The sequence below is a fragment of the Uranotaenia lowii genome, chromosome 1 (assembly GCF_029784155.1).
Source record: "Uranotaenia lowii strain MFRU-FL chromosome 1, ASM2978415v1, whole genome shotgun sequence".
NCBI lineage: Eukaryota > Metazoa > Arthropoda > Insecta > Diptera > Culicidae > Uranotaenia > Uranotaenia lowii.
In genome coordinates this window covers 209772010-209792177 of record NC_073691.1, presented here as the reverse complement: position 1 = coordinate 209792177, position 20168 = coordinate 209772010, and the positions used below count along the sequence as shown (strand labels likewise).

Below are 20168 nucleotides of genomic sequence, written 5' to 3'. Positions count from 1 at the left end.
TATGGTGACTATAGATGTAGTGATTACGCCGCATGATTTACTGGAAGCTTGAACTGAGAAATTCAAGCATATTTACACTTGGAGGCAACATTTGAATATCTTTAAAAATGTTACAGCATCAAAAATCGTACAAAAAGCTATATACTGTAAAATAGGTATGTAGGTATTATACACGTTCGATTGCATACTTTAAGGGTCAATTTGTGAGCGGAAAGTTTAACAATTGCTATGATGGAATGTTCGATAAATTCAAGGGTGCTTAATCGCTTGTCGCACGGCACCCTCTCAATAAACGCACTTCGATCATTGAATCGATAAATCCAAGATTTTTTTAAAAATTAACAACTGAACTCTTAAATTTGTTTTCAAGTTAGCATCTCGTAGAGTAAGAATTCTTGTAGAATTTTTGGAAAGAGGACACAATCCTGAGTCTCACAATTAGATTCCGAATGTCACGTATGCATTTGAAAAATGGACTTTTTTTTTCGAACGACGATTAAAAATAAACCACTACACTGAACCCAAATTCACTCTTAAAATACACATGATTTTTCACTTAAAAGCAAGGATCCAGTGATTTTCTTCCATTCAAGTGCGACATATACATTTCACTTGGCAGTCACTTAAATTTCAAGTGAATTCATCCACATTCACTTCAGTCGTCACTTGAATTTGAAGTGAGAAAAAATATTCACTACCCCATCACTTGAATTTCAAGTGAATGTCGGGTTGTAATTGTGTTTATTTTCAGAGTTCAAAATGGCAAATTCTAAAGAGCAGCGTTTAAAGCTTATGCTGGATTTGGATTTTCCCAACTCTTTACTAGGCGATTTTGGCGGTAGTTTGTGTTAAACGTGATGTAAGAAAAAGTTATTTAAAGGTGTTATTATGTTTTAGCTTGTGGATTGAACTGGACAGATTTTCTGGTTTGCTGCAGGGAAGATTTAGAAGTCGAACTATCCGCAGTAACCGATCTACCTTGGGATCATGATGGAGTTTTCCAATCAATAAATTTATGGCGAAAGCGTAATGTAAGTATTTGAAATCGAAGTGGTTTTCTATAAATGTTCTTTTATTTAAAAACGCGAGAGATAATTAATTAGAAACTTACTTAGAAATTCAGATAAATTTCACTCGAACGTCATAGTGTAATTCACTTGACCGGTCACTTAAATGAATTCACTTGACCCATCACTTACAATTCAAATGAAATTACGTATGGCGAGAATTCACTACAGATGTCACTTATTTTTTAAGTGAAAATTATTTTGGGTGTACAGACAATTGAGTTCTATTTACTTCATATGAAAGGTAAAAATGTGAACTTACTTGAAAAAATAGTTTTTAAACTTCTGATCGAATAATTCAAAATGGCCGTCAAATATAATCATGCTGACATGTTTTTGAAGTCTTTCTTCGTTTTCTTTATCAATTCATCGTCTTCAATTTTCGCAAATCAAACTGCAAAATGTTCAGTTAATCGATGCCCTAAGGCTTATAAAAAATATGGATAGAAGCCTCTATTGGAGTTTTTTCCTCGTTTCATTTTTCAATTCCTCCTCAATTTAATCGACAAATGTGATCATTTGCAGCTTCGATACCTGTCGTGGGGAATGCACTTTTCTGACATGTATATCCATATTCTTCCATGTCATTTCAACTGTTTAGCCTATTGTTTTTGCAGTTAGAAGCAACAAATTTGAATAACAGCATCAAAAATCGTACAAAAATCTTTTAACTGTGAAACAGGTATGTTTGTATTATTAAACACCCGATTTAATACACTTGACAGTGGATTATAGCCTTTTTTACAGGCTTTTTGGATTCATATGTGACAAAAAAAACGAATTATAGATTTTCAAATTCCAAATCATTAAACTATGATTGAAGAATTTCGTACGCTGTGAATCCAAAATGAATTAAAAATTTAATATTTGAAATTATTTAGGCCGGAACAAATTTCAAATCCTTCTTTTGTCACTCGGAGTTGGAGCATCGCGAGGGGAGGGGGACAATAAAAAATAATGCGAAAAACAAATATATTGGAATAAATTGCACGAAAGCTTGTATGCAACAAAGTTGCATAGAATATCATTGCACAAAACCTAAAAAACAAGTAATTTTTTATCGAAAAATTCAATAATATCAAAAACACAAAAGGTGGAATAACTTCCATTTCCAAAATTTGTACTTTCGCCTTGTAATCTTTTGGATTCTTGATATTTTTTTTTCGAAATTACCTTAAATACTTCAAAGTTTATTTATTCCCCCCTTCGGGTTTTTGAAAATTTTGAAGGGGGGGGGGGGGAGGGGGTGACAAAAGAAGAAATTGATATTTGTTCCAGCTCAATGAATTGGATTATTTTTTCATTGATTTTGCTATTCATCTGCTCGAGATAATTGCTCTCCGAGTCACAGGGAAAACAGGATTTTTTTCACGAAGTTCGAATGGAAATCCTCTCAAAATCCTCCTTTTTCTTACTTTTGTGCTCGAGGATGGACATTCTACAAGTGCACAAGTCCTAGAACAATATTTAGGGGAGAATGGGGATACTTGATCCCTTTTTTCTTATTTTCATCGCCGTCTTTTGCATTTTCTGAAAGCGTGTAATTTCAAGTTTATATGCTCCAAAAATTAGAACAATATATGAACTCGTAGATGAACTAGAAGCTTCTTCGTGAGACTAAATAAATTGTGTTTTTTTTTTATTTACAGGAGACTTGATCTTTTACTAAAGGATACTAGATCCTTAATTCAGGGTGCCCTGACCCTAGGCAAAAATCTAGTAAAATCCGAAGATAAATGGTCCGTTAACTATTTTTTTTTTTATTAGTTCTCATTTCACAGTTTGTTAGTATCAGACAAAGAGAATTCTAAAATTTTGTCTACTACCCTAGTATCATTGCATTCTTTAAGGCGCAATTTTATGAGCTACTCTGCCACACTTCATACAGCTATCAGCAAAAAGCAACAAGTAGATGCCATTTACATAGATTTCTCTAAAGCATTTGATAAAGTTCCACATGAAATCGCCATCAGGAAAATAGAACGCTACGGCTTTCCGCCATGGTCTACTAAATGGCTCTACTCCTACTTGACAAACCGACGAGCATTTGTGAATCTACGAGGAATCAGATCTTTCAGCCATTTGACGTCCCTTCCGGTGTTCCCCAGGGCAGCCACATAGGACCACTAATCTTTATCCTTTTTGTTAACGATCTTGCTTGTTTACTGCAATCCTCTAAATTGATGTACCCAGATGACCTTAAGATTTACCGGAATATCGAATCACCAATGGACTGTGCAGCACTTCAAGCCGACATCTCGACACTTTTGGACTGGTGCAAGTCTCATGGGATGGAAGCTAATGCCAGTAAATGCCCATGTATAACTTTCTGCAGAGCTAAAACTCCACTTCTCTTTGCCTACAAAATGGACACAGCAGAAATGGAACGAGTAGTCTCGATTAAAGATCTCGGAGTTATTTTTGATCAGAAACTAAGTTTTTCAGAACACATAGCCGCCACAACCGCAAAAGCCTTTGCCATTCTTGGCTTTATACGTAGAAACACTGTTGAGTTTGAGGATGTATATTGTCTTAAAGCGGTTTACTGCGCCTTGGTGCGCAGCGTTCTGGAATACGCCGTGGTAGTTTGGACGCCGCACCCAGGGGTAAAACATGAAAAAGGCGATCAAAACTGTTTTCTGCCGAAACTATGCGTTTTAGACCTATAGTGTCTTCGAGACAAATGACCAACTTTACAAGGGCTAAAAAACTAGTTTTTTGAAAAATAATTAATCCACTAAGTAGTGAGTTGGAAAAACTAACTTATTTAATATCTATTTTAGAGCTATATTGTCTGAGAAAAGTTTTTAGCTTGTACCAATTCTAGCAACTTTGCTAAAGCAGTCATAGCTGTAACATTAATCGTTTCAAAGTTATGACAATTTTTAGAAAAATAACATCAATTTTCAGTTTTTTCAACATAACTTTTTTTGCGCGTGATTTTTCATATAAAATATGTTCTAAAGAGTTTTGAAGACATAAAAGCTGACCACTTTTGCTGAATACACTGTATAAAAATTTTGAAGTTTAAACGAGATATCTTAAAAATACTTAACAAAAATAGTCATTTTGAACTGGTTACATCTCCTGAGTTCGGACGAGTTCGGTTACATATTTTACAGTTTTGCAATCAAAAAAGTATCGCCTTTCAAACGATATACAACTCAATGTCAATAGAAGTGAGATAAAAATGAAGTTTTTATACTAATTTGAGCCCATCTACCATCTCAAGTCCAAGTGGTTCAAGTAGGCCTACTGTTGGGAATCCTACATGTTGCAGCCTAATAGTAATAGTTATGCTCAAATTAGCATAAAAACTTCACTTTCGGCTCACTTCTATTGACATTTACACTATGAAGGTCACAATTGGCCACTTTGAATTGTACATTGTTTGAAAGGCGATACTTTTCTAATTGCAAAATTGTAAAATATGTAACCGAACTCGTCCGAACTCAGGAGATATAACCAGTTCAAAATGACTATTTTTGTTAAGTATTTTTAAGATATCTCGTTTAAACTTCAAAATTTTTATACAGTATATTCAGCAAAAGTGGTCAACTTTTATGTCTTCAAAACTCTCTAGAACATATTTTATATGAAAAATCACGCGCAAAAAAGTTATGTTGAAAAAACTGAAAATTGATGTTATTTTTTCTAAAAATTATCATAACTTTGAAACGATTAATGTTACAGCTATGACTGCTTTAGCAAAGTTGCAAGAATTGGTACAAGCTAAAAACTTTTCTCAGACAATATAGCTCTAAAATAGATATTAAAAAAGTTAGTTTTTCTAACTCACTACTAGAAGGATTAATCAATTTTTCAAAAAAACTAATTTTTTAGCCCTTGTAAAGTTGGTCATTTGTCTCGAAGACACTATAGGTCTAAAACGCATAGTTTCGGCGGAAAATAGTTTTGGTCGCCTTTTTCATATTTTACCCCTGTGTGCGCCGCATCAAACAGTACACACTGAAAGACTAGAAAGGGTACAACAGAAGTTCCTACGATTTGCACTCCGTAGACTGCCGTGGAATGATGCCGTTCGATTGCCACCGTATGCCGAAAGATGCAATCTAATAAGTCTTGAGACCCTGCGACACAGACGAATATACATCCAAAGAATGTTTGTATTTGATTTGTTGATAAACAATATTGACTGTCCTCTACTGCTACAAAGCATCCACTTTTATGCTCCAGCGAGACGTCTTCGTCAACAGAACTTTTTGTGGATTCCATTCCATCTAGTCGCACAGTTTTTGCCCAAAATCACCCTATGCATAATTGTTGTCGTGTTTTTAATAAAGTGTCTAACTTTTTTAATTTTAATCAATCCAAAGAAGTGTTTAGAAATAATATTCGTAGTCTTAGAACATAGCTCATGTTTAGTTAAAGATATGTCTGTATGGTTTATATCAAAGACATCAAATAAATAAAAAAAAAATCTAGTTTTTAGGATAATACAGTATTTTCAGTCCTTTTTAGTAGACTATTTCTAAATAAAAATAAGTTATTGGTCAAATACAAGTAATTTCATGGTAACCAATGATCACGATCTATTCAGAAGAATAATTTAACTTTTTGGACTCTTGGGATCAATTATACCCATAACATACATTATGGAAAACTTCTTCTTAAAAAAATCGAGAGTTTACTATTGCTTTGAAATTATGGCATTATGAAGTTTATATTAAACTATAACGATTGTCATATTGGAAAAATATTTTTATTGCAATTTTTTCATGTGATAAAAAAATCTTCAAATAACATTTTGTAAAATTTTTCCAACAAAGTTCAATAACTCGAAAAATATTTTTATTAAATTTTTTGAGATAACCGCATTGCTTTCTTGTTCTATTTGGCACATTTTTCTAGAACATTTGATATTTGAGAGACATTCCGGTTTCGAGATATAGCGAAGGAATCATGTATCCCCAGGGATCAAGTATCCTCATTCTCCCCTATCGTCTTGAATTCGGAACAGTAATGTCCGGTATTTCGCGGAGTCATCCGCTATCGGGCGATTTTCCACTTCATGTAAGTAGGGCAATTCTCGAAGCGAAAAATGGCGGAAAAGCTTGCGGAAGAGCCTTGCTAGACCAATTTCGTCGTTGGAGGCGCGCTAGCCATGTCCTTTTCATTATTTAAAAAAAAAACAATCAATTGGAATAATATTTATTATTCCTCATGAACTTTTCGTTTTTTTAAATTTCATTTAATCGGTTTCAACATTATAAAAGAGAGAACAACAAAATAAACCAATATAAAGGGCTACGAACCGCAGAAAACAATTTGAACTTCCTGCAAATCTCGGGAGAACCCCTTTCAAATTGATCGGACAATTCAATATTATTTTTTGAGATTTTTTTTCTGTCACAATATTTCAGCTGTTGAAAATTCAGACATTTTTCATTCAAGTTTCTGTCAACAATGAATCAAAAACTAGCAGACATTATAAGAAGGTTCTGCCATATTAGTTAATTTCGGTATAGGTAAGTAGCTGTTCAACTAAAACTTTGTTCAGAAACTACTTTCTTCAAAAGAAAATATATTTGATAGTAGGTATCTAAAGTATAATTGATACCCTCAGAGCTAAAAGGGTATAAATGCAAAAATGATCGATTTTGATTTAATAACGCCACGTTTCTTCATATCTCAAACTATATTAAATATTTAAAGAATTTCATTGTTTTTTTTTTCAGATTTATAACAATTTAATTATGCCGGAAAAAAATTGAAATCCTTCTTTTGTCACTTGGAGTTGAAACATCACGATTAATAAAAATTTGTCCAAATTTCCATAAATTGGAACAAATTGGACAAAAGCTTGCATACAACATTCATAACAAAAAATCGAGTTATTTTAATTCGAAAATTTTAAAAATCTCGACAGAAAATGGTGATACAATTCTCAATTTCATTTTTGCTCTTTCGAATGTTTGAATTTTCGAAAAAAAAATTAAATTTTTTAATAAAATACCTTACAGTTTATTTTTCCCCCCCTTCGAGTTTTTAGGAAAAATCGCAGGGGAGGGTGGGGGGAAGTTGACGAAAAGAAATTTGATATTCATTCCGGCCTATTCGAAAGAAAAATATAAATTTCCGAAAAATATATCGAAAATGGCCAAACATAAAAACTTAAAAGCGTGCTTTCTCGAAACAAACTTGCATGCACTTATACCAACTATTTTGGCTCCAAGGGCCTCAATTGAAAAATTTTACATTAGTTATTTTTAAGAAAGGGGCGAAAACCTTGAGATGATGTACATCTATTCTGCATATAACTCTAATATTTGAAAAAGGCATGATGGTATTGCATAAATTTAGGGGTAAAAACCGTCGAAACTGGATTGACGAAAAACTTCTATCAGTTAGAGAAACCTTTAAACATTCTTCAAACCTTTAACACTTCTATATAAATGAGATATGACGAAACTTTGTGAAATGACATAAAAGAACCCTCTTGAATGCAAGATGAAATATGTAGTTGCGAAACTTGAAGGTACCAACTGCAGTATCGGAAAAACAAATACAGTCGAATAAATATGCTTCCTTGTTCTTTACTTTTGCAACAAAGCATTCCAACCCAAGGTTGTTAGAAACACAAGGTTTTCCGACTTTCACAGTAAGTAGGCGAGGAGAACTTGTGCCAACCTAGGATAAGAAAACAAAATAAACATTCTATTTAGTGTCAACTACCATCAAGTGCAGACATCCTGAAGTTAGTTCTCTTTTAAGGACACTTTTTGTTGGGTTAGAAACTGTTCCTGTTTCTGGATACTATACCAACCAGAAAGTCAATTTCGTGCCGAGGAAAACGCTTTTCAGGACATGAAAACTCTTTTCGAATTCGCTCGACTGTAGCGTTTCAGCTAGCTAGACGCAAATAAAATGTAATCCAACTACACTGCACGAGAAGTGATGGCTACAATTAGAATAAACGACACTTGTTAAAATAATAGCCAAGAACATAAGTTTACACTTGCGGCAATACATGGGTCCAAGTCCTCTTGCTTGAGAGAGCATCTGGCTGGCAGATCCAAAATGGTCGTTCTAGTTCAAGTTCTGTGTCGTATTAGCCATAATCGTGTAAGCAATCAGCTTCTGGAGTAGTTCGGTTTAAGCTGAACCCCGTATTAACGAAAACCCATAACAAAACTTTTACAAAAATGTATGCACTATTTATTTAATTTTTAAGTTTTTAAGGATTTTCTTCATATATTTTTGGTTCAAGAGACCGTTACTCATTTCCCTTAGCATGCTTCCAGTAAGCCCTCATCTGAAGTCTGTGTCCAGATTGTTGCATTCAAAGAATGTAAAACACTCGTTGATGCAATCGATGATTTATTTCGACTCTTAAATTGACAAGTTGCCTCGAAATACCCTACCAATGTTGCCATTTACTACCCGTGCGAATTCCTCCGGAATGCTCGTGGGGAAGGGTGAATGCGGAATAGTAAACTACCACTAGAGGGAGAGAATGCATGAGGAGACGACAATTTAGAAAATTCAATTTAGCACATTGGTTTTATCATAACAAATGCTTTGCTGTCATGTCAAAATCTGAAGGGCGCTCAAACCCGGCCGGGGAAAAGATCTCCCGGCGAGGGACATTTTTTCTGTTTTTGTCGTAATCACAAATCTGTACTCAAATGAGCAAATTCCTCGTGTACCTATATATTTTTTTCTGATTCAAAAATCCTATTTTATATGAAGTGTAACCGATTCTTTAAATTTTGATAATCTTATTTTTAATACATAAACTGAATTTCACATTGAATAGAGATTTTCAACTTTGATGCACATTTTGGTGGGAGTTCTGATTCCAAATTCTAGTTCCAAATTAGTCTTACTTAGAATATTCAGACTTAGTTCTAGCTGATTTCCAATAAGCTGATTCTGATTCTGAATTAAAGTTCTCGAACTGAATGCAAATTTTGGTTTCTGTTCCTGAGGTCCTAGTCAATTAAAATTGTGAAATTCATAGTTTGTTTTCTCAAATCTGAGATCGCACTTCAGAGTTTTTTTATCTTTTTAAAGTTTAAAAGTTTAAAGATCAGAATTTTAAGTTTGTTTCAAAACTTTAAGTTCAAACTACTTCTCAACCCTCTTGCCCATGCGCTTCATCCAAATTTCAACCTTGCGTAAACAAAAATTAATCACTGAACAAAACTAAGCCGAAATCTTAGCCGCTTTACTCAGGCCATAGGCTCAGTTGTTTCCAACGACACATCACAGCATCCGCGCTGCAAAAATCCAACAGCTTGACGGGCGTAAATCCAATTTAAACTCGTAAACTTAAAATTGTCAACAATTTGCTCGAGATTATATTCGTTATATACTGTGTCCAAGGTATCCAGTAATGAGGAGAAATCGTTGTCCCCTCAAGATGGATCAATCCCCGATTCGGGTAGCTTGGACGTGAGAAAACTTTTCTACCGTCGTTGTTGGTTGGATGGTCTTTTGCCGAATCAGGACTGCGGGAATCAATAATCACTTGGCGCTTAAACGTGCCATCCGTTTGTTCCTGTAGCACAACACTTGAACGAGACTTGCAATCTCTGGAAGCAATTTGGAAGCTAACTCTTCCCTGAAACCCGAAAACTTGAACCGATCGGCGGGACGGTCACCGCGAGACTAATCGTCTCGCGCCTGCCGTTTTCCAGTGGCAGTTTGCGCGAATGCAACTATCAACATAACTACCGAACTATCAACAACGCCGTTGGATATCTATACAGTTTCGACTTATCGACTAATCCAAGTGATAGCAGCAAAGCGGCACTAACTATTCTGTGACAAAATTCTAAACCTATATCGACCAAACGCTGAGCTTAGCTTCGAGAGAACGATGTCGCATGCACGCGACAACCAACAACGGCATAGTTTGTCGCGCGAGGCGTACGTTGTGGTGGCTGGATAGGTTTTAAGCGCGCGCGCGCGCCAACTGACGTAGCGTAGAATCAGCTCAAAGTCAAGAGTTTTGGCGCTTTGATCATGAACTAGGTAAGTACGAGCATGACAATCAAAACAGAAAAAAAACAACACGATCTCCGATGAACCATTTCCGGTGGCTGTTTGAAGATTTGTTCTGTACCCTATGGGTAGATATTTATCGTTTTGTTGGTATAATTGAGTGAGGCTTCTGCTGTTTGAACTGTGATGTACAATGATGGTTTTATTTCGGAAAAATTTCGGCTCCCGCGAGCTGATATTGTGAAAATCCCTTCTTTTGCAGCATCTACTTGTACTGGAACGATCTTCGGGTATCACCAAAGTGGATCATTCGTTTTTTTTCAGTAAATGACACTATCTAGCAACAAATTACTTCTGTCTTCTTTGCTTTAATTTATAGAAATTGATCATCAACATCGAAACTGTCGCAGAAATCCATTAGATATGAAATTGTTTGGAAATTGTTTAGATCAGCGGCGTATATTTAGTAGGTTTTCCGACTCAAGTATGGCGCATAAGTTGTTGATGAAAGTAAAGAAGATCAATGGTCCTAAGTGACTCCCTTGGGGAACACCAGATGTGATCTAGAATGCTGTCACCGAGTCGTACGAAAGCAGTTCGGCCTTCCAGATATGAATGGATCCATTAAAACTTCAACTAGGAAGACCTAGACGATGCATTTTTTCTACAGCCAATACGTGCGGCACCTGAGCGAAAGCCTTGCTCAAGTCAACGTACACGGCGCCGACTTGCTGACGTTTGTCCAGTCTCCTTATTAACTTTGAAACTTACGTCATGGGGTTGATGGTAGTAGATCTGCGTTTCATAAATTCATGTTGATAATCATAGGAAAACAGCTCATCCCACGATAGTTTTTCACCTGGTGTTTCAGTATGTTACAGTATGTTTCCAGATTTGTGAATTGGAGTTATAGATGCAGTTTTTTAGGCACCGGGAAAAGATGCCCTCCATTAACGACTGGTTGAAGATAATCGAGAGAGGTATCGATATCAGAATGGGGCCAGGCTTATTAGCGGCACATTATCCAAACAAAAGGAAAACTTGTGCCCTTAGGGAATGTCATCAGTGCCAGCACCTTTCGTTTTATCCAAAGCAGCCATCTTACGAAGAACGTCATTTGGAGAAAAAATCAGCAGGCTCATATTAAAATTTCGACTCTGCAAGCTACTCAGATATGATTCAGACAAAGGTGTTGAGTTATTAATTAGCGAATAGATTTGCAGCAGCATACGGTGTTTCAGCAGTTGCGTTGTTGAATCTGATGATTTGAGGTACTCTTGAGTACCTTTCCATTTTTTTACATACGACCAAAAGGATGCTGGATCAGTCCGGGCGTTATTATGAATACGAATAATGTAATCACAAAATCTACACATGCAAAGAGTTGTATACGCTCTCTTAAGTCACGCAGCTCGTTCAAGCGATCCATGCCATCGTGGTTGTGAAACCTTTTCCTATAGCTTTTCGAAGGCGGTTACGCAGGTTGCGAAGTTCAGGATTCGACCAAGGTTGACGTTTCACAATGCGTGCACTCCGCTGGAGAAACTGGAGCCGGTTCGCTAACAGCGTAGATCTTTTATTTTAGCCCTAAGCGTCAATATGTTAGAGGCCTTTATACCGTACCATTTTATACCATCACCTTCGATTAAGTCCCCTAAGATATGTGCCCTTGGCCTCAATACTTGGTTATCTAAACAACAATCAGTGCCTAGTTCACAAGGAGATTGGAGTGACTGGATCAAACTACCGATAGCCGTTTTCTTATCGGAGTTTGATTTGATTGTAGTTAAAAACAGATAGCCACAGTCGTAAAGCAAAACGAATCCATCTTCGACCACTTGATATAAATTTATGAATTTCTCTACAAGAAACTACGCAACCTTTTTTTTTGCATATGAATATTTCTTTTATTTTATTCCAACATTATAATTCTTTACATAGGTTTTTATTTTTTTTGTATTTTACCTTCGCAATGGGTCCTTTCGAGTTTTCTTTTATTTTTGGAACAAAAATCTAGATTTTCTATCGCTAACATTTGACGGGTTCAAACAAACGGCCGCACTACGCAGGTTCAAATGTGATTTTGGATTTAATTTCAGCTACATGATCAAGCTGATGGCCTTCCACTGCCGAGCAGCGGTTATCATCCGATGCCTACCTCTGTTCATATCCTAAAGTTTGGTTGAAACTTATTTTCATTCAATCCGATCTGGTTAGGATTTAAATTTTTGATTTATCTTAACCACTAGCTTTGTTAGTACTTTCGACTGCTGATAGCAGAGCTTTTTTTCATTTTGTTTGTGTTTTTGTTTGCGTACAATGGTTTTAAATGCTAGTGCTTTACCAGCTAAATCAATATGTACAAAGAGATATTTGAAAAAAAAAGGTGCTTACCTATGGTTCTTTTATTTTACAGATCATCAGCGTTTTTTGTGTGTTTTAAAATCACTAAAGATTATGATTAAAACAGCTAAATTTTGGCTGAATCGCTGAAAATGATAATAATTTATTTTTACTCTCTAGTTTAAGGGAAAAATAACAACAACATAGAAAAATGTGATCAAAGTCGATTCTTAAATTTTCAAAGAAATAAACCAATCGACCGAATCATTTTCCTGCCATACGTTCCGCCATCGGAAGCAAAACTGAATAGATAAATTTCATTATTTACACTTTCGCCATAACTTCCAGTCATTTAATGCAACAATAAAAATTGATAAAACACAATGCAAAAGCATTTCAATTCATTCGATCTTAAGCCTGCTATAGAATATTGGATGTATAAAAACGTTCACTGTTAATACCTCAAAACTATTTTTTGCTTAAACCAATCTTCATTTCTTCCCCTACCAAGCTTTAGAAAAAAAAATGTTAATAGAAAAACTGAACATGCAGCATTAAGGGGATTTTGTTGTCTTTCAACCGGTAGCTGTGTCTTTACAGCTTTGGATTCTCGAAAAGTGGCCCTCGGGTGATGACAATGTCAGCGTATGGTTGCGTTTGACAAATTTCCAACGCCTTGAATTTTTTCAACACCAACAGCGAGTAGAATTTTTGGGCGGCCTGGGGAAATTAAAGTGTTTGGTGAAAAATTGCATCAATGGAAAGTCAATGCAAAGGGAAATACCAACCTGTTTTTTGTTGTTCCGATGAGTCATATCGGACAGGACCATACTGTCGCATTTCAGCAGCCTGGAACGCACCGACAAGAACATATGCGCTGCTCGTTTGTTCAACACACGCTCCTCAAACTGCTCAATTGTTTCGTCCATCTGCTGTTCCTCGTTCGGTTGTTGCTGTGGAAAAAATGAAAAGAAGCAAAGTGTTAATTTGGGTTTCTTGGAACATTTATAAGCATAACTTACTCCTCCGACCGATTGCGGGAACTCGTAGTCTTGATTCCATTCGTTTTGGACCTCTTCGCCGAGAGCTCCTGGGGCAGGGGAAGCTGCCGGTCCATCGTAGCCCAGATTGGAGAAATTCTCCATCCCGGGTTCGTTGAGAATTGAGGAAACTTGATCGGCATGAAGGTTCGGAAGTTGGTCAATGTTTTCCAAACTCGAATGATGTGGTGTCATTCCTCCATGATCCAACCCGTGAGGTGTCATAGCTCCCGGCAGGTCTGGCATAACGTGACCTGAGTCACCATGCTGTAGGCCAGCCGGTGTCATACCTCCTGGGTGTAGATCGTCTGACATTAAACCACCATGTGATAGACCAGCAGGCGTAAGGCCTCCATGGGACAGACCTGCAGGAGTTAGTCCACCGTGAGCAAGTCCAGCAGGCGTTAAACTTCCGTGCGTGAGACCAGCAGGTGTTAGGCCTCCATGTGGCAGTCCAGCAGGTGTAAGACCACCGTGATCTAGATTTCCAGGGGTCATTGGTATGCTGGGCATGCCCGGCGTTGGTGGCATCATAAGAGGTGTATGCATTCCGATGGGGGTTTGGTTCGGACTTCCCAGATGACTGAGCCCAGGAGTTGCAGGTGGTGGCATCATCGATCCGTCCGGATGGAAACTATGACTGAGGTCTGGTTGGCAAACATCCGATTCACGAAGTTCCATTGAAATGGGGGTAGGAGGCGGCATTTCAACTGCTTCTCGCATCTGATCCATCGTGGTCTGATCCAGAGGTCCTGGTGTTGCGGGGGTCATTGGGGTAGCCGGAGTCATTGGCGTATCTGGGGGCAGCAATTCTTGGAGTGGTATCTTTCGTTTTCTGCCTCGTCTAACAGGTGGCGATTCTGGTCGTTCGGGTTGAATTTCAACGCCCAACACATCAAGAGAGCCAAGGACTTCGAACTCCTCGACTCCTATCGATCGCGACGTTAAATGCCGTTGATAGTTCTTGAACAAGCACCGTGCAGGAATGTCACGCGATGGTAATGCAAAGAGTTTTTCCACTCCTCCCGTTTCTTTCCAGAACATAAGCCTTTTGGTAGGTGGCGCTAGATCGAGTGTTGTTACAATGTCCGAGGTGTTGGCCAGTTGGCTTTTCATTTCTTCGCCACTGATGTTTTTCACTTCGTCGACAATAAGTTTTCGCTTTCGTTTGCTCTTAGTTATTCCCTTGAGGGCAGATGCATCGACCGGCGCCAATGCAAAACTTTCCTCTTCATTATTCAGGAGAGTAGTTTGTTCTGCAGCATGATCGTCTGCTTCATGTGCGTCTGGTATAGCAGCAAGGTCGTCCGGCATTCTTTCCTCGTCCGGTTCTGCTCCACGAGCTGCTTCAGTTGAAAGAGGTTCCGTTGGACCAGGACCTGATGCTTCCAAAGACGAATCCATCTGTGTGGAAGGTCCTGGTTCTTGGCTCGTCGACGGTTGCTGTAGATCATCCAACAGTTGCTGTGTCATAATGGGTGATGGAGGTCTCGAATTGTCCGAACTGGGTGCAGGAGACGGTGCACCTCCCATATCGAAATGATCGTCATCATCGTCACTATCATCGGTAGCTGCAGCTTGACTTACTGGCGCAACCGGAAGTTCTGGTTCCGGGACCAATGGTGCATCGGCAAAGAAATCTCCCTCAAATAATCCGGCCGCTGGCTCGGCACCAAAACCATCCTCATCACCGAATCCATCGTTGTCCACTGCATGTGGGTGATGCGGGTCGAAAGAATCCAATACTGAATGTGATGTTTCCGGTAAAGGTTCTTTTTCTTGCTCCAAATCCGGCGGCGGAGCTACAGGATCAGTAAAAAGATCATCCTACCAGGGGAAAGAATGAATAAACTTCCAGTTAGGATTCCTTAACTTAGTTCAGAAATCAAACAAGCAAACTAGAGAAATCTTGTTAGTACTATTTACAGTTTCTCTGCGCAAACAACTTAGATTATATTAGTACGACGTCCCAACATGCATTGATTAGCATTTTCACGAATTCTTCGCATCATTTGGAAAATTCGAAGGTAAACTTCCCACATCTTCGCTACAACCACTTTGAATAAACCAATTCAGGAAAAGCACGCAATACCAAGAATCGCAATAAGCAAAGAAGGGACAGTCCAAAGACCCCATCTTCTTACAGGGTAATAAAAAGCAGAACCGAACCTCGGAAAGCAAGGTTTCCTGTTGTTATACACAATCAAAAGGACACTCTCTGAAGAGTTTGATTGAAATTCAGCTTTTTTTTTAACAGAGGATTATGGAATGTAGGAGATAAGAATTTGGTAGGGCGATTTATTCTATTCAAAAAACGGAAGATCACATCCCTTGGCTCAAAAAAATTAAATCAAAACAGACCAAACGATTACGAACGGTTTTGTGTGTAGGTATATCTTGATGGAAGAAAAAACTCTCTCTCGTTAAAAAGTTGCCGTAGGTTAAAAGGCTGGGTAAGGTACTTACAAGATACTCATTCCATCGGGTATCCTGGGCTGGTTGTTCGCTCAGCTCTTCGTACAAACTCTTTGCTCGCGGTCGAGGGCCTTTTTTCTCCTTCGTCGTTGTGCTTTTGTCGTCTCCCAAATCGATCGTCGGATCATCCAGAGAAGAACCACCACCAACACCAATCTCGTCCAGATCCGCGCCACCCTCTTCGGCGGTGGAATATTCGTGTGCCAGACCCTTTTTATTTATTTTGTGCCACGATAAGTTCCCAGCCGTATTCGGAATTTTTTCGAGAGGTTTTTTGTGTGTGATTTTTATAGTTTTTAAATTTATTTCATTTGGTGATGGAGATGGTGGTGATTGGCGCGATTGTGAATAGAAGTAATATATAAACAACAGAGAGAGAAAAACAGGGGAATCGATTATGAGAGAGAGTTCTTCCGAAGGAACAAAAAACACGATCGTCAAACGATCTCTTGATCAAGCAAAAAGGTTCATTGGATGAGTTTATTTTTTCTAAAGTGGACAAAATTAGAACAAACTTTTTTTTGACTACGCAACGGGAAAATAAATTTGGAACAACTTGAAAATTAGCTACACTTTTTGCATGTTGATTTTGGATTCGCGTTTCAAAAAAAATATATGAAAATGTTTACACACATAAAACTGCTTTTGTATTTTTTCCCATAAAAGGATAGATCGTTTTAAAAAGGGTTCGAGAGAGCAAGAAAGGAAAAGTACAAACAAATATTCGGGAACAAGAATATGGCTTTGTGCGCTTTTCCGAATTTATTTTCCAAATGGTTTCTTCTTCCAAACGGAAACGAAAATTTAAAATTGGAAACCGAAAATCCTTACAGACTAGAAAAAAGGGTGGTCCGATAACATACAGAAAGGCAGCCATCCAAATAATAAACATAAAACGATAACAAAAAAAACATTAACAATCCAACGTAACACCACTCACCTCCATGGGTTCCTCGATGCGGTCCCGAACCAGATCCGGCGTGTCATCGAAACCCATATCGCCGAACCCGTCGTCGTGGATGTTCATTGGCAGAGTACCGTAGTCCTCACGCATCGTAATCTCGTCGGCCCGGGATTGGTTAATCGAGAAGTGCGCCTCGATGTCGACGTCGTTCAACTCCGGCAACGGGGTGTCGAAATCATGGAACACCTCCGGCAACGTGATGGCATTAACGGCCGCTTCCCGGTGCTCCTCCGGCAGATCGACCATGCCCGGCCGGAATGCCATCTGCAAAGAAAGGGAACAGTTAGAATTGATATTTTGAAAGCTTTTTACAAATTAAAAAAAATAGAGAAGCTGAAATCATAACTCGGATATTAAACAGGTCATACAAACAAATTTTAAGCATTCTCAAGTTGAGAATTAATCTAAACTCACTGATTGCTGTTAAGAGATCCAATGGAGAGCTCTATTGAGTACTAAATTTTTCAATGATTTTTTCCTAATCTCATTTGAATTTTATCTAGTTCAACATAAATTTTCCAAATGAATCAAAAAACTCGTTTGGACATTAATAAATTTACATTCTTGCAGCGTGGATAAAAAAAACTGCGCACACTCACCTTGATCTTCACGAACGCCTCGTTACAATCTGCCAGCAGATATTTCGCCTTCCGGGCGTATATTCGGACCACCCCGAGCAGCAGATGGCCGGAAGTCCGGAGGGCCAGCTTCACCTTCGGCTGCATGATACCGTCGACCGATTGCTCGATGTTGGTCTCGAAGACGTGCGCCTTGGTGATCTTCTTGTCCCAATGGGCGGCCAACCAGATCCGGGCCAGAGGGCCCTTCTTGGCCAGCACAATGTGCGCGTAGAACATTTTGGCCGGCCTTTCTCAGTGCTGTCCGGTGGACGGATTCTCCGAATTAACAGCGGCTGCAATTGATTGGAAACCAAGAGGTAAGCTTTTTATTTTTTTTTTTTTTTTTTTTTTTTTTGTCGACAATGTTGGGGGTGTGAGGTGGTGGGTAGAAATTTTGAACTGGTTGGAAAGGGATGAGGGAAGACGCGACGCGAGGGAAACCTCTTAATGCATTATGACGCCAACAAGACAGTTTAAATTCTCACAAAAATGTTACCTTTCCGGAACTATTTCGACGAAAAACACTTTCCAATAGCACTTTTCACAGTTTAGGCGTACTTTTACCAAGTTTCCATGCAAAATATCCAAGCAAACAAGTTTTTTCACATTATTGGGGACGCTTCGCGCCCGCACTCAGAAAAGATGCATTTTCACCGAATGAATCACATCAAAAGCACTTTTTAACTAGTTCAACCGTTTCGGGTGGCATTCGCCCGGCTTCGGGCACTATTTTCCGGTCGAATTTGATACTTTACATGCAAAAATTTCACAAATAACACTCCGATCTGGAAGCGAAACCTGAAAACAGTTCACAAATTTTTCTTTTGCTCGCTCGTTTTTTCCTCCTTTTCACAAACCAGCACACGAGAAGCAAGATGGCGGCTGAGGGTAAACGCGTTGATGCTGGTCCCAAATATAAAGAAATAACACGACTGATGTTTTTTAAATTAGGAAATTTTTATTTTGTTTGAAAAAATATTAACCATTCAATTTTTTAGAATATTAGAATTAAATGTCAAAAATATTCGTAAATTTTGATTAATTTTGATATTTTTCCTTGATACTCAACATATCCAAAATGTTTAGATAGTTTTATTCAGCATAAATATTCAAAGGTAGTAAAAATTAATTCTGCTTTCCAATTTAAAAATTAAATGTTATATGAAAACAAAAAAAAAATCTTAACAAATTCTCTCGTTGACTTTATTTTTATTGTTTCCCGAAAAAAAAATTATTTCGAATTATTTCCTTATTTTATAAATATTGCTGAGCATTTTAGAAGCTTGCATAAACAACGCGAGTTGCTTTCAGATATGCAAAGATTCAAAATGGTATTCACGACTGTTTTTTTATAGAACCAAAAATTTAAATTCATTGAATTAAAAATATTCTTTTATTATAACTGAAGTCAGTCGTAGTTTAGTGGAGTTGAGGAGCACTGATTCTGTAACGGTTTTCGGGTCGTTCTTTTGACGCTTCAAACGTCAATTGACGGTTCATCGATGATGACAACAGTAGAGGCCACTCCGACACTCTGTTACACTGGACGAAACTATTCTGTTGAAATTGTTTCATTATTGGAAAAATTCTTTAAAAAAATTAAATTACTACCTAAATTAGGTATTTAGGAATAATAATTATTAGTTAATAAGGTATAATAATAAAATAATTATTTTATTCTATGTTCTGCTTCTTAAACCGAAAGTGGAATCCATAGATGCATGTATTTTTCATTATTTTGATAAAATATTAATTTCCTAGTAGCAATCGTAAAGATTTAATAGGAATTTCATGCATAATAATTATTCTTTTAATTGCTTTCTTTTTGCGAGATTAGAGTGTTTCAACAAACCCTCAATTTTAAATTTTGGTTTTCTTTTAATAAACTGATTTAATCATTATCGGCGCATGTGAAAAATATATAAGATATATCTTCGTAAGCGATGATTGGATTTTTGCTTTAACATTTCACATGAGCATTCTGCTTTTCCGAACTATCATTCCAGATGAAAAAAATTTCCCCATTAAAATTTTCCAATTTTATTTCTTCAAAGTTTTTCAAACTTTTACCAAATTATCTGTTGTGCTCTGCCACTCTGCCCGTATCTTGTCTACTGTTTTTTTTTTTTTTAATTTTTCGAATCAGGTCTGATCAGTCAATGACCTCAAAAGCAATTGTTTTATTTAACCGAAATTTCGGTAAAATTAGCATAAATTGGCTTCTCCAAAACAATAGCGCCGAACAAGTCGCCTGGAAGCGTGATGTAACCCACTTCTGGCTGACCTTTAAAACTTATCACGGAATTTTTAGATTAGACTAAACAAGACGCCTCAATTCGAATGAAGCGAAAATGCCGATAATCGTTACGCTACTGTTCGTGGATAGGAAAATTAAGAAATTAACTTGAAAAGCAACAGCAAAAAAGGGATGAGCTATTTAGAGGACAAAACCACATAAAAGCGTAAGCACAGGAAAGGTTTGCGATATTACACACTACACAGGAAACAAGCTGGCCTTTTTTGTTTGTAATAATAGAGTATATTGTTTAATAGTATATAATAGTTAATAGTAGTAATTTTTCAAATCAATCATAATTTAACATAAAATTGGTGCAATTTTTTTTCTCAATTTTTTTCGTTAATTTTTTATCATTAGTTTATTTCCGCCAACATTTCTATGTTTTCTTTT

The 20168-nt window shown here is 37.4% G+C and overlaps 2 protein-coding genes across 10 annotated transcripts in view; both read right to left on the bottom strand.

The window, feature by feature from the left end:
• The window catches only part of LOC129746561 (tetracycline resistance protein, class A-like), a 30501-nt gene extending 20716 nt beyond the window's left edge, over positions 1-9785 (bottom strand). For 7 of the 8 annotated variants that reach the window (XM_055740268.1, XM_055740285.1, XM_055740276.1 and 4 more), the window contains exon 1: positions 9504-9714. The gene's annotated coding sequence lies outside the window, so the exon portion shown is untranslated. Of the gene's footprint in view, positions 1-9503; positions 9715-9767 lie in introns of those variants that run through there. The other variant, XM_055740313.1, reaches the window with a different exon arrangement.
• A 2147-nt stretch (positions 9786-11932) lies between these two features.
• LOC129746516 (double-strand-break repair protein rad21 homolog) lies at positions 11933-18349 on the bottom strand. Of its 2 annotated transcripts, XM_055740196.1 has the most exons (7): positions 17976-18349; positions 17459-17772; positions 16836-17123; positions 15887-16105; positions 13403-15247; positions 13169-13333; positions 11933-13100 (listed from the first exon to the last, which is right to left on the bottom strand). In XM_055740196.1, exons 2-7 carry the CDS (start codon positions 17714-17716, stop codon positions 12975-12977), a joined length of 2901 nt encoding a protein of 966 aa, XP_055596171.1. In that variant the 5' UTR covers positions 17717-17772; positions 17976-18349; the 3' UTR covers positions 11933-12974. The 2 variants fall into 2 exon arrangements, with proteins under 2 accessions (XP_055596171.1, XP_055596179.1); XM_055740204.1 differs by lacking the exon at positions 15887-16105.
• Positions 18350-20168: the final 1819 nt, after the last annotated feature.

Excerpts from the sequence above, each read along its gene's own strand:
- LOC129746516 (XM_055740196.1), bottom strand. The coding sequence starts at position 17,716 with ATGTTCTACGCGCACATTGTGCTGGCCAAGAAGGGCCCTCTGGCCCGG. Across the intron at positions 17,124-17,458 it reads AGGCGTTCGTGAAGATCAAG|ATGGCATTCCGGCCGGGCAT; the intron begins GTGAGTGTGCGC and ends CTTTCTTTGCAG. Across the intron at positions 13,101-13,168 it reads ATCGGAACAACAAAAAACAG|GCCGCCCAAAAATTCTACTC; the intron begins GTTGGTATTTCC and ends TAATTTCCCCAG.